General features: G+C 37.3%; 1 protein-coding gene across 6 annotated transcripts in view; it reads left to right on the top strand.

Moving 5' to 3' along the window:
* Nucleotides 1-14,564, top strand: part of REV3L (REV3-like, polymerase (DNA directed), zeta, catalytic subunit) — an 84,185-nt gene that overhangs the window by 45,504 nt on the left and 24,117 nt on the right. For 5 of the 6 annotated variants that reach the window (XR_774000.1, XM_010561665.1, XM_010561663.1 and 2 more), the window contains 4 exons: nucleotides 893-1,018; nucleotides 2,400-2,465; nucleotides 2,600-2,792; nucleotides 5,194-5,305. Coding sequence is in view for 5 of the 6 variants with exons in the window: in XM_010561665.1 (XP_010559967.1) it covers nucleotides 893-1,018; nucleotides 2,400-2,465; nucleotides 2,600-2,792; nucleotides 5,194-5,305 (497 nt within the window). In the remaining variant the exon portion in view is untranslated. The remainder of the gene's footprint in view (nucleotides 1-892; nucleotides 1,019-2,399; nucleotides 2,466-2,599; nucleotides 2,793-5,193; nucleotides 5,306-14,564) is intronic. The other variant, XM_010561664.1, reaches the window with a different exon arrangement.

The following is a 14,564-nucleotide window of genomic DNA, read 5'->3' as shown; positions in this document are numbered from 1 at the left end:
GTTGGCTACTGAGAGTATGTTCTGTGGTTTAGGGTTGTGAGACGCTAGTGAAACACTGAAGAGACACTGTGTAAGGATGTTGTTTTGCTCTTTTAGTTACAACGTTCTTTTTAAGTTGTATTATGATTTCCCTTTTATATTTGTGTGTGTGTGTGTATGTACACACACAGAGATGTGTATATTTATGTGTCTGTGTGTGTATTAATTTTCAGACAATGTTGTAAGCATTTTCTGAAAACAACATAGGCAGTGAATAGCACTGGTATGTTGACGGAGTAGAACGGGAAGGGATTGCATACAGTGATCAGACTCACATGTTTTCCCTAAACAGTGTTTCTGCTCCCCATGTTGGAAAAAGAACAGTGGGCTAGGTGCATTACCAGAATGACCCAATAGTCTTTTCTTGTGTTCTCAACATACTGGTATTCACCCAGTTCAGGTGGGTACTTAAGTGTACCCTTAATTCAGTGCCTTAAAAAGTGGTGACCGAAACAGAGGGGTTTTATGAGTTGTTGCTCAAGAGAGAATAGAGATTTGCTGGTTCTCCTGTCCGCAGGCTTTTAAGAAAGCCAGTATGTGTGGGGTTTTGTGTTTGTTGGTTGGTTGGGTTTTTTGGTTTTGTTTTTTTTTTTCAAGTGTTTCAAACTGCCTCCTGCTTTACTATGAGGTTTCATTAAAATCATTCCTAAAAAGCAGAAAGATACAACAGTTGTTTCCCTGTTGAAAAATGACATGAGAAGATAGTGAAAGCCTTTTAATTTTAGTAATTATAGTGTAGTATTTGCATTTTCATTGATAAATTTGTATTTAATATTGCATATGAATTTAGCAACCTGTAATTTTTTCAATATTATACTGTGCTTTTTTTTTTCTCCCCTCCCCCCCCAACAAGAATCAGTTTGCTGCCCTTGGCGTTCCAAAGAAAGAGACTTCTCAGATTGAAGGACCATCTTTAAATAATACTTACGGGTTTAAAGTCAGTGTGGAAAACCTGCAGGAAGCAAAATCTTTACATGAGGTAACTTACATGTTATTTTATAAAATGATAGTTTATCAGACCAGTTTTATAATGGCAGAATTTAAAAATCTTTTCCTCCTTGGTCCCTGCCTGACTTAAAATTAATCAGTGTGTGATGTCTGCAGCTTTAAGTAGTTGCTCTACTAGTTTCAGCTTGTTCTCCGAGTGCCTTTATTTAATAGTATTGAACTAAATTTCACAGTATTTTTCTTGAGAAGGTGGTAAATCTTTCTCTAAAAAAATAAAAATGAGGCAAAGATCAGAAGGAAGAAAAGTTTTGTATAAAAACATTACTGGAAAAACTAGTTGACCATGACTTTCATGGATCGTTTCCTTAAGAAACAAGGCATCTGGCATCATTCAGTCAGGCCCTCCCAGTATCTCTGCATGTTACCTTCTCAACCTGTGTAGCCAGTTCCTACCACATTTAACAAAATGGTACACATCTCAAAGGTGTCTCTACATATTACATGTAGATCAGTGGTTGCTCTGGGAAGAGAGATCAAAATTGGTGCTGGAGAAAGGGATGCAATGTGAATGCAGTACTGCTGTGTTTGGTTGCTAACTGGCCAGCCAGCATGTATGTGCTCCCAGACAGTCACCACATCCATGGCTTGGAATTAGCTGTTGACCAATTTACAGATGAGATGGGGAGATAGTCGTCTTATGTGCTGAGTAGATGACGTAGGAGAAGCCACAAGAAACTGATGATTTTGCAGGAAATGGAGATAGAGCTTGATAGTAAAATTTCATTTCAGTAATGGCTGTAGTGATTCAGGATGCAAATCTAGAGGAAATCAGGCTGCCCTCAGGGCAACTTCCATAATCATAGATATCTGTAACTTTTCCCTTGTAATCCCTCCAACTTGCCCATTAGTCCACATTATCAACTGTATTATGCAAGATGATAGCAACAACATAGTGTTGAAACAGTATTAAATACTACAGTATTTATTATAGTCAAAACTGTACAATATATAGGGATTAGCATTTTCTTAATGCAAACCATTCTGCAAAAAGCTGTAGCAACATGATGCGGAACTTCATTAACGCAAGTGAAGGGAAAGTCAGGTACTCTCCATATCTTCCTGTAAGTGACTTAGTTTTCATGCTTGTTTGCACGTCTTGGGTGAAGGAGGGAAAGGAAAATAAAGACCAACAGAGATTCTTTGTTCTCGATCAGTCTGGAAACTTAATTCAGCTCAATATGCAAAGCTGTTTGAAAACATTACAGGAATTTACAATTGTTGAAGTTGAACATTTCTGTTTGTTTGTATTTTCTGCTTTTGGTAGAAGATAGTACTCGGAAGCAAATATTGAATTTTAATAATGGAGTATTAAAAATGTATTAAGTGATTAATCTTTTTTTTTTTTTTTTTAGGATAATGCTTTTTGCAAAAAAATGAGATCCAGAGATGCATGTTTAATCACTTCTATTAATTTTCAGGTGTGACCTCTTAGTTACAACATAATATGACCATAGAAATATCTGCAATGCACTAATTTGCACTCATAATTTTCTCTTAAATTTTTTAATAGAGCTCCAAAACGTACTAATTTATTGTATTTATTTGTTGGTAGGTCCAACACCTTACCCTCATCAGTATGGAGTTACATGCTCGAACCAGACGAGATTTGGAACCAGACCCAGAGTTTGATCCGATCTGTGCTTTATTCTATTGCATCTCATCAGACACAACTCTGCCAAATACTGATAAAAAAGAAATCACTGGTGCTATAGTGATTGATAGAGACAGGAGACTCTCAAGCCAAGGTTCCTATTTCTTTTTTCTTAACATATTTTACAAAAACGCTTATTTTGTAGTGATCAAACAGTAGCAAGCAAAATATAATCGAGTATCTATATTACTATTTAGCTCATTTAATTTTGTCTTGTTGACTGTTGGATGAATGGCCATATTAAACATGGAGAGAGTTTTCCTGCTTATATCTTCCAAAGAACTATTGCATGGGCTGTAAACCACAAATAACATAGACACATGCAAAATATCTGTGTTTGCATACTTGTGGACAAGCTCCTGCAGTGTTCTAAAAGTATAAAGAGGAAAACCTGCCTTTAGTTTCCTACTCAAGTTGCTGGATAGCTACAAATAGAAAATGTTAAAAGCAAGACAGTATGTTTTATATTTTACTTAAGGGTTATTTTTGTGGTTTTATCTGATCCTTTTAGGATCTAAACAGGGGCCCTTATTCTATTGTACCTTTTTGGCTTTGTTTAGACCAGTGATACTCAACCTGTGGCTCTAGAGCCGGATGTGGCTCTTCATGGCCCTACAGGCGGCTCTCGCAATGTAGGCGTCTGATCGGCGCTCCACTCTATCAGGCAGCGCGGGGAGCACTGAGCAAATGGACCAGCAGTGTGGGAGTCGCTGAAGTTCCCCCTCCCATAGGGGGAAAGAAAAGGAGCTGCTGGGATCCCCCCACAGGTAAGAGTAGAGATCACCTCCCACCCAGCAGCCGTGGGGCAGAATGGGGAAAAACTCGCCCTTTTGCCCCTTCCACCCCTCCACCCCACTCCTTCCTAGCAGCCAAAAGGGGTTGAAGACAGAACGCTGCTGGGAGAGAGGATTCTGATGTGTCATGTCGTGATGTATCAATATGTGATGATGTTGAGGCAGCATCATCACACATTGAAGTGTCATGATGGAGAAAAAAAATCACACTGTGGATACTTGATTTTTATGGTGCTCTACAACTCCATTTAATAAAGAAGTGGCTCTCCAGCTGTTAAAGGTTGAGTACCACTGGTTTAGGCTAGTAAAAATACAAAAACAAAACAAAATGAACAAAAAAAAGTCCTCTTTCTTTCAGGGTTTCTTTGGCATTGTGAATGTGTATTAAACCACAAAATACTGTCTAAAATTTAAGTGTGGACAAAAACCTACCAAAAATAAATTTAGCTTTAAGGCAACAGCTCCTTCTTTTACCAGTTTATTTTTCAAAGTATTGTAGATATTATATCATGTTAAGCTAAGTTCTTATTATTGTCAGTGAAGTTTATTCTGGTATTATATGCTTGTTACTATCTTTAAAAAAATTATCTCCATTACCTTACTAACTGAGACTTTCCACAGTATAGCCACTATGGCTCCCTAGGTATATGCCACTGATAAATTACCAAGAAAAAGCTCTCTGTAAAGAAGTCCAATAATATTTTGAAAAAACAAAAGTTCTGATCTATTTTTGTTAGTGAAATAAAATGATGTGTTTAAATGTTATTGTGACATTCCTTGCTTTAATTGGTGTGTGCTGTCAATATTTTCTTGGTTAGAACTTTTTGAGTTCCCTGTGGAGTGACTTGACATTGAGACACACCTTTTTTTTCCCTTTTTGTATTATTATTGCTTTGTAAGTTATGGTAATCATTTTAACATTTATTTCTGAAAGCGCACTTTTTTTAATTCTCAAGAATGTGTCAAAGTAGAATGCCTTTTAAAAACTCCAGATTGTTGCCTTAATCAGAGATGCTACTATCTGTTGTATAGAGAAAATAAAAAGACAGAGTGTGTGTTGCATATTATTCATTTAAAGAGGTTTTTTTAATATGGAAGGCAAATGATGAGTTCCTGCATGCATATGAATTTAGCTATTATTCACACATTATCAATGTAGACACTCTTAATGCGCACTAAGTGAGCAGTTGCTCATGTTTTTCCATTTCTATTAGTAACTAAGCAGTGTTTTTTAAGAAGCATACTGAAAAAAGAGCTATACTATGTTATGTAACATTTTCATTCTTCAAAGCATTTTGCACTACTCTAAGCTAGCAATTAAAATTGATATTTTGCATGAAAACACTGTGTGAGCTGTCATATGGTCCTTTAATATTTCTTATTCAAAAATAATTTTCTAATAGCTAGACTCTTGTACATGTAAAATGGTGAAATTTCTCTTGAATCAAATTTATTTATATCTGACAATTTGTGCTAGATTACTACTATGGTAGAATTTTACAAAGTGAAAAGAACAGACTTTTCCAACCAAGAGGAATAAAATAAGTCCATGGAATTAATTATGATAATAATTAGTGTTAAAGATAAAAGGTTGTGTTCCATACTTCTTTTCAGTTGTATGTTTTATTCTAAAGCAATATTGTTGACTGAAGTCATGGAATTCCTTCTAAATTGTAATGATTTTTTTACTTTATTTTCTAGGGAGCAGAGACCAAGCCCCCTTGCTTACAAGATCTGGAGTTACAGGACTAGAAGTCAGTTACGCTACTGATGAAAGAACTCTTTTCCAGGAAGTAGTGAATATTGTAAAAAGGTAGCATATCTGTACGTTCTGCTTTTATTTTTCAGGCTTGGTACAGCAGTTTTAGTTCCTTCAACCCTTGCCAGTCTCTCAAATACTGATTTTTGTTGTTGTTTCCCTCAAAGGCTTATTTCTAGAGTGGACAAGCATGGTGGTCTTTCGAATAAAAATACTTTTTGCTTTTCTTTTTCTCTGACAGCAAGAACATTCAGATCCTCTTAAGCAGCTGAGTTACAGTCTTGAAAATAATCAGCCATATAAGTAATCTTCTTTAATGTACAACCTTTCCTGTTAATCCCAAAATTCATTACACATCTCTGAAACTCTCAGAATAGATATTAACAGTGCTGAGAGCTATAGAAAACGCCTCAGATGGGAAGAATTCTTCTAGGGACTTTGAGGCAAGACAGAAAAAAAACCTACATGGTACTGAAACTGCTATGGACAGATTAAAATAACCAGTAGTTGAAAAATCAGTTTCCTTCATTAGTTTTGTCTTCTCTGAATGGAAATCCCCTGCTCCATCAGACTTGGAAAACTGCTGGTTTTCCCCATCTCCACCAAGGCTGGGAAGTCTGTTTGGTAGCCTTCTCGGCTGGTGAGTGGGTGGAACCACAGACGTCTCTCCAGGTCCTACTGTCAGAGGTGCAAAGCTGTAAAATTGCAAGGAAAAATAAACAGATTTAAACTATGAGTCACCCTGCTGGAATAGAGGCACAAGAGAAAAATGTGTACTAGGCAGAGTACATTTGCAATTCTTTCTCTCTCCAACCAGAAAACCTCTGATGAGAAAGACATTGACCAACCCCATGAAGCCAGAATACAAAAAGAGTTGCTGAATGCAACCAACACAGGGTGGGTCCTGACAGAGCAGCAGATCCCTGTTCAGAGAAGACAAAATTCAGGTAAGGAACATAATTTTATTTTTCTCTTTCTTGGAAATCTAGTGCTCCATCAAACTTAGGAAGATTACTGAGAATGAGAAGCTGCCAATAGATGAAGAAATCTCCACCAGCTGTGTGGAAGTTTAAAAAGTGACAGTACATAAAGAGTATGGGAGAGAGAACTCAGCAGTTAGAATACATATTTATCACTGAAGAACAGAAGAAGTCTACATCCGTACATGTTGAAGGCATTACGGAATGAAAAAAAGCATGCAATTTTTGTAGTACTTCAAGATGGAATGTACCAATCACCAGGTTGCTGACTGAGAAATCTCTTCTTAAGAGATCTTCTCTTTCAACACTGTGCTAGCATGCCTTTTTGATGCAACAACTTTATCTTCAAAGATTGAGTTAGTTAACTTGTGTTCCTAGAAGATAAAAGATTTGATCTATCAGTGGAGAGGCAGACTGCTGTCATCGTCTTAGTCTACTTCCCTCCCCGCTCTATGCAATATCGCCTAAGGAATCAGACTTCTGCTGAACTCTCAACAAATGTGTTTTTAAAACTTGGACTGCATCTGGATGGCTGCTCTTTTCTCCCTTTATTTTCTGTAGCCTAGGCAAAAGAGAATAAGAAATTTTGCTGGAGTAAATGTTCTGTATTTCTTAAGCACAATACAAGTGTCTAGGCCCAGAGTAGCTTTAACTGAAGGAAAAAGTATGGTAAAACTACTTGATTAAAAAGTAGTGGACTGCAAAAATCTTCCTCAATAGGAAATGAACAAGCAAGCAGCTTTAATGAAAACTTTCAGCATCAGGAATTATTTTTTTAAACAATCTTCTGTTGCTGTTTTTAGTGTTATTTTTTCCAGCACAGGCTAGGTACTCTAATTGTTCTGGTAGGTGCACTTAATAGTAAGTCTGATTGGTTAGAGAAAGAAAACAATCAGGACATGTTTAAGAAGCATTACCACTTGGGGTTCATGGAGCAAAACTCAAAATCACCTTAATTTATCAGCAGAGAGCCATATCAGTATCTTATATACTGATGTATGCATCAAGCTAGAGGATAGTAGGTTCTTGTGACCAAATAGCATTCCCAGCGTGTGACTGCAGCTTGCTTTTGGTTCATGTTCTTGGCCTCTTTGGCTGTTGGAGGGAAGGGTGGAAGAGTGAAATTCCAGATTCCTGGTACAATGAACGACAGAATATCTATTCAACTGGTAGATTGAATTGTCAATACTAGGAACAAACTTTATCAACTTGCTGGTGCACTGAACAGAGGGTACCTCAGCTGAGGGAGGAATTGTCTTGTGCAGTCCAATTGAAGAATTCTTGTTCCCATTTCTAGTCATTCTCTTAGTAGTTGGCCTAATTCTTGCTCTTATTTCATATGTGTGAAATTGTGGAACATACTCATTTGTTTCAAGTTCAAGCCTTCTGTTTAGGCCTTTTGTTTCTATTCCATTCTGGTTATTGAAAATAAGAAATGGTTGATTCTGTCACTTCTTGTCAATAGATATAAACTCCAGAAGAGCACAGTAGAGAATTCTTGACCACTGTCCTAGCACACAGATGAGGGAAAGGTGATTTCTGGGAGATGTATCACTTCCTGCAATACTCTTAGTTCATCAGTCTCTTCTATCAGAGATCCGCAAGCATTTTGTATTTGAACAAATGACCCAGAATATCTACGCAAATAGTGTTTATAACGTGCTGGCTGATATTGAGGGACACAGATGCTGAAGCAGAGTAATAAATTAGTGAGGTTTTAATGCTTGCTGGTGTTTTATTCTTGGGCTGCACCACTAGCCTTTTGTCACTGAATAGTGTTTCCCAAATCTAACTTTTTATAGCAGAGCTAAAGTTCCTCTGTTACATGTTCACTGAAGATGAGTATTGCTTCAGAAAGCTCACTGGAATTGATGAGCTGAAGTTGGATTCAGTTTTACCTTCACTGTGAAGTTGTTCAGCGTGTGCTAGATCTGAATGACCACAGTAAGATTAACATGTGTTTCCACCTAGACATCCGTTAATACCAGGTTAAATGTTCTTCTGTGAAATTAGTAGATGTTGTCTCTGATTAACTCAGGGTAGTTGGCAAATGAAAATAAGTCAACTTGAGGTCTGTAGACCAGAAGAAGACCTGGTTGTTTCTCTGGAATTGTGATCTATGATTTTGTCTATGCTGAAAACTAGCAGATTTGTCCAAATATTGAGGGGAATAGGCACCTTTATTTCTGGGAAATTATTACTGAGTGTGATTCAGCTGTGAAATGGGAGTACTTATGAGTGTGAGTACCGAAATCTTTGTAGAAACAGCTAAAAGAAAGCACATCGTTGTAAAGGGAATTTGAGAATTCTCTTTAATTCTACAAGGTATTGAAATACTGACTTGCTTGAGAGTTGAGAGGCAGGAAACAGTTTGAAAGGAAGAGCCATAGAGGTGAAATTGGAGAAGGCAGGGAAGAATAAACAACATGGATTTGCAACAAAGAAAAGCATAATTAAAGTGGTTCTTGGTACCCTGACAACCGTCCTAGAGTTTGAGAGGAAGCTTCACCTACGTAGGTCCAGTTTTCCCTTCTTTGGTAAGCTGTCCTCTGGCTCTAAACAAAAAAATAGGACTTCAGCTCAAAACTGGCATAAAGCAGCTGAGAAACAACCTCCTTCCCATCCTGTGCAGCCAGTGTGGATGATCTGCAAGCACAGAGAGCCAAGTTGTAGGCTCTTTAGAGTTGTCATAGGGGAAATAATTTTTTTATTTTTTTTTTTCCTTGAAACGAAGCCTGTACCTATATTGCTGTCCTAAAGGATTCTGTCACGGTGCCTGAACAGCCTTCTTGAATAGACCTTCTCTTTATCATAAGGTGTCAGCTGCAATGAGTTGGGAGAAAAATTGGAAGATACTGTCAGCTTGAAAAAGTAAAACAGAACTACCTCTCTGTCTGAACCTAAAGGCAGCAAAAAGAATAAACACATTCACATAGTTCCATAAACCAGTCAGTACAAAACACAGGAAAGCTGGCTGTTTAAGGAGGAGGAGGAAGGGAACGCTACAAGAATATTTGTCTTGGAGATTTAAAAAACACGAGAAAACTAGAGATGTCCAAGCCTGATGGAGCAGTGGATTCCCATGAAAGAGAAATTAAACGTCTGGGCCTCTCCTACACTTTTAAGGCAAATTGTGCCACTCTTCTGTAAATGCAGATACCAGATAGCAGAAAAGGGCTGGTCCTGCAGGCATGAGAGGAAGAAAATTTGGGGAATTCATGTGTGAATGCACAGTCCCCATCTCTGTGACACACAGAGGATGTGGAAACAGGACAGGCTTGAAAAAAAGTAGTAGATTCACTGCTACTTGAGACTCAGCAGCCACACACAGCTCTTTGTCCCAATGGAAGTAGTTTCTGATAAAAGTACAAAAACAGAGTATATAAAGTTGCAAGATTTTTCTTAAAGATTTTGGGGATAAAACATTTGTAAATTAAGTAGTTGTTAATACTTAACATTTAAATATTTTGTATAATGTTTTTCTTGTGAAGTATGATGCTAATCAGTTTTTTGTATTGGATACAATGCATTATATTTGTTCTTCTGCAAATGCTCTAGCAACATTTTCTTTTTAAAATCGAGATGTGTTAATCTAACATTCTTTTCCCAGGCTAGTATCATCTTCTGTGGCATTTTCCTGTAGAAATCTCTACTTAATGTCCTGTATCAACTTTATGGATTTCTATTGTCCAAAGCAAACTGGCAAAATGTTTTCAGATATTTCAGTTATGTATTTGAGTCACCGAGTGTTCTGCTGCCATGCACAATTACTGCTTTTGTCTGTATCGTGGGTCTGGCCTAAATTTTTTTCCCCCTTTTTCTCTTAATTTTAGCTGGAAGAAAATTAGCAGTGAGGAAAACCAGACACATAATAGAAGGGAAGGCATAACTGGGGGCTTCAGTGTTCATTCACGAAATTATCAAATTAGAAAGAGGAAAAGATGACATAACAGCCCATATGACTTAGCTAGAAAGGAAAATAATCGCATTTCTTCTCTCTGCAGCATGTATGAGTTGAATGCTAATGCTGTCGTCTTTAAATCCTGCCAGTATAAATGCTGCTTTTCATCTTTGCAGAGAGACTGGCAACAGCATGCAAAGCAGTATCAGTGCCCATCCTTTTAACAAAAGAGCACTATGTTGGCAGGCACACCTCTTATTCCTGTTGTGTTAGTCCTAGCCAGCAGCTTTCAAATATCAGTATTACAACTTACTAGTTTCTTGCAGGTGTAAAAGCTGGTCTCATTACAATTTCTTTTAATAAAACAGCTTAAACTGATGATGAAGACCAGCTGGATAGTATACTGTAAAAATTGTGAGAAGGGAGGATGAAAAATATAAAACTTGTCCTCTCCTTAGCTCACAGCCTGTCGTCTTTGTCGTACCACATGAAAAGGGGAGAGAGAACGTGAGACAGAGACAGACTTCTGTCTAGCTTACATCAGCTAAACCTTGGGTTTACCTGTTCGTTTTCCCATTTGGGATAACGTCTTCTTTTAGCTCCAGGCGTCTCTTTTTTAACAGCAAAAAGAATACCACAGGGGGCCTCAACAAATGACACACTGATCCATTGGTACAGCTGGTACATGGGATTGGGCTGCAGGAGGGGGCACTTCTGCTGCATAAATTGAGAAGGAGTTGATCAGCAAGGAAATAAACAGCAAGAAACAGCGGAGCCTTATGTTGGGTGCAAGAAATCTGATAGGTCTGTTAAACCTGTTGCATAAGGTATACCTTATGCGTACTGCAGTGCAGGAGTTTGGGGTCCCAAGTGCTGTTCAGTAGAAAGGAGTTATACTTGAATTTAATCTTACTTTGTTTTTTCCTTCAAAGATAATTCAGGGATACACTTAAGCAAAACTTGTTTTGATTATGAAGTTAAGGAAATACCTAAGCATCCATAAATTTGTTAATACTAATTATAGTCCTTTGTGCATATACATTGTGAATGCATACAGATATACATACAAAATAGATGTATGTGTAACTTACTGCAGTATCTGAGGAATTCAATTGCTGGTAGCGTGTTTATTGGTTTTTATGCTTTCAGAAGGATACCACTTGGATCCAAGTTTTAAATATGGGAAACTGAGACTAAGAGACTGTGTTTACAGGGAATTTACAGTAGGGTTTGAATTCATCATTTACTAGCTACTCTACCTTGATTTTCCATGTAGATAGCTTTGTATGAATCATCTGACTGAAACTTAGACTTCTATACTTCATTGTCAGTGTCTAAGTAGCTAGCCTCGTCACCATGTACATTAAACAAAGAATAGGATCTCATTCTGCAAGAGGTGGCTGAAATATAAGGAATAGTTCACCCAAGGAGGCCTTTTGTCTTCAATGACAATAAAGAAACCAGCTTAGAAAACTTGAGATGCCAAAATTAGTTGAAATGAGGCCCTCCCCTTAATGAATGTGCAGTGGCTAGTTGGGAAGGAAAAGCAGAGTAAGTAATGCACTGTAAAGTAATACCCTGTGACTCAGTAATGTGCCATTACAGGCAATCCCTAATAGCCTGTACAAGCAAGACTGAGTTCAAAACTAGCACATTGATTTATTTTTATTTTTTTTAATCTTTTGGGTGGTAAATTTAACAAAATTTTATGTAAATTCACATGTAGGTTGGAAAAATATGTAATACTTAAGTTAGAGACGATGTATTTATGTAAGAAAATGCATATATCTGAAAACATGATAAACTAAAGTGGTTTTATGTCTTGTCCTATAAAATATCTTCCCATCTGAAGGATACTAGAGAAACAATTCTTGCATTTATATGCAGATGGTTTACAGAGGTCATTTTATTAATTAGCTTAAAAGAGAATAGGAAGATTAACTCAAGAATTGACGAAATGTTGTATTCAGTTGCAATACAAATAGGAGTATTTGCAGTTGTAATGTAATAGCCCACTAAAATTTGGTTAAGTAGGAAGTGAGAGAAGTAATGCACTACTTAAGCAAGGAAGAACCCAAAGCAACTGTCCTTCATCACAGGTGGTAGCTGCTAATATAGCTATGGCAACTTGCTGCTTCTAAACAGTATGCTTGTTTCTGTTCAGAACAGGCTTAGAAGAGCAAGCAAATTCCTGGCATAATGAATACTGTTTTATGTACAACATAAACAGTTCTTCACAAGTTTCTCATTCACGTTTGCATCTATCATGGAACCCATCTGCATAATGTCTTGCCCTGCATAAAATCTACGAGTATTTTCCATTTTGAATTATGTGAAACCAGTTTTCAAATACGAACATAAATGACTACTTCCTTCATTTTAAATAACCAGTAGTGTTTTGCAATATGCTAGGACCAGGATAGTGTTGCTGCAAGAATTAATGTGAAAATATGTTAATTTTTTTAACATTTATTCTATGACTGTATAAACCATTACATAATTCCTTTCTATTTCAAAGCTTAGATGGAGCTATTCATAATTTTGGCACCTCAATTGGCAATCATTGTATGTTGTGCGGGCCAGCAAGTGGTCATAACTCTTTTTGACACTGATTCCACTGCTGGAAGGAACTGCAGGCTAGCTTCATTCATTTGTCCATAAATTGTTCCAAGTAGCTTTGGATTTGTACCACTGGTAGAATAGGCTTCCAAAATAGGTAAATTTACTACTTCCACTCCTGATGATCATTTTCTGTCTCCAAAAACAAAGAATCATTTGTTTGACATTAACAGCAGATAGCAAAATACCCCCTAAATGCAAAATGCTAGATCTTTTACTTTCTCTAGATTGCTAGAAGTCAAAAACTTAACTTCAGAATCTTCTGCTTTAGCCAAAAATGGTATCAAAACCATTCCTTCACAGGTAGAAGTAGGTGGTAAAAGGGATTTTTGCAACTTTTGCTGGCTGGTGCAAAAGCCCAAAGTGTAATAAAGAGATAGCTGTGCTGAGTAAGAATATTCAAACACTTTTCCTTTTATTTTTCACAAAAAGTTAGTGTCTGTGGCAGAAGTGTGGAGAAGCTCTTTTCTGGAGCTATTCTCAGAGTAGTTAGTTATTTCAAAGTGAGTTGTCATCTGCCTTTGGCTGGGACGTACAAGCAAGGAAGACACTTTCACAATAAAGTCTGAAGCTTCATTTGTAATATCTGTGATGCAGCTTTAACTTAGGATTCAGGGAAAGGGTATTCTCCTATATCCAACAGTCAGGAAATGTTGGCATTTTCTGATGTGTTTAAGGGTGCAAAAAGTACAGAGTTCCTGTTCATAAGCCAAGATCTCTGCCTACCGCTCCCATAAACTAAGGTCTACAAGCCTCCATCTTGTTGTGGGGTTGGGCACAGACTGTGGTACAGGACCCTCAGCTTATCGTCCGGTCCTCTACCTCCTGATAGCTGCCCCTTTGTCATTCAGTTGTATTGAATGCTGCCTGCTGGAACTCAAAACCCCCTGACTGAACTGCGTTGAAAGAAGCAGCTGCTCTTCCCCATGAAGCTTCTTTTTTTTTTTTTTTTGCTATAAAAGTAACATTTCTGATGTTACTTTGGCCAGTCTCCTTCTGCCCAGCCAAAGAAAATAATTCTTTGGCCCTTCAACAAGTCATCAGATCATAACTTCTGGTTTTAATAGTGCTTACTCAAAAGGTAGGTGATACAGACTCCTCCAAGCTAATTCCTACCTGTGCTTTGACTTTGAAGCCACCTTGTTTGTCCTTCTGTCTAGTCAACTCTTTTCTGAGCCTGATTGGAAGATGGACAGTGACTGTGTCAGAAGACAGTTCTGACTTTTCTTTTTGTCATACCTGAGCCAGTCAAATTTTCTACCTGGCATGAGATACAGCATAAAATGAGTTTTTCTTGTGTATCTTATAGAAAGAAGGTTATCTTAAAGGAAGAGGTATGTAAATAGAGCTGGTAGATACAGTTGCTTTTCTGCATGTTTCAGTTTTGACAGCTCTCAACTGCAAATTGTAACTTTTCCGATAAAGAGTCACCATTTAGGACCAGAAGTGTCTTCTCATTATTACAAGTACACTCCAGTGCACATGAAGCATCATTATTTGCAAAACATTCAAGTAGCCTAGTAGCAAATTCTATTCAGTTTCATAAAGGAAAATAGTACAACAAAGTTTGAGGACAGGACTATATTTCATTGCACATCTGTCTTGTGTGGGTAGCTAGGTTTCAGCTTATGCTCGATACAGACTGGTTCCATTGATAAAACCTGATTAGACCTAGGTTTTGTTCTTTATTTGTAAAGACTGAAATAATAGAAGTATGTTTAAAAAAAAAAAGCCTTCTAAAAAAATTTTTCAGTTGAATGTTATTGAAAATCCTAAAATATTGTCTATTTTAAATATTGTTTCCTAGTCCAGA

The sequence above is a fragment of the Haliaeetus leucocephalus genome, unplaced genomic scaffold (genome assembly GCF_000737465.1).
Source record: "Haliaeetus leucocephalus isolate CR32 unplaced genomic scaffold, Haliaeetus_leucocephalus-4.0 Scaffold149, whole genome shotgun sequence".
Taxonomy (NCBI): Eukaryota; Metazoa; Chordata; class Aves; order Accipitriformes; family Accipitridae; genus Haliaeetus; species Haliaeetus leucocephalus.
This window is presented reverse-complemented; position numbering and strand designations above follow the sequence as displayed.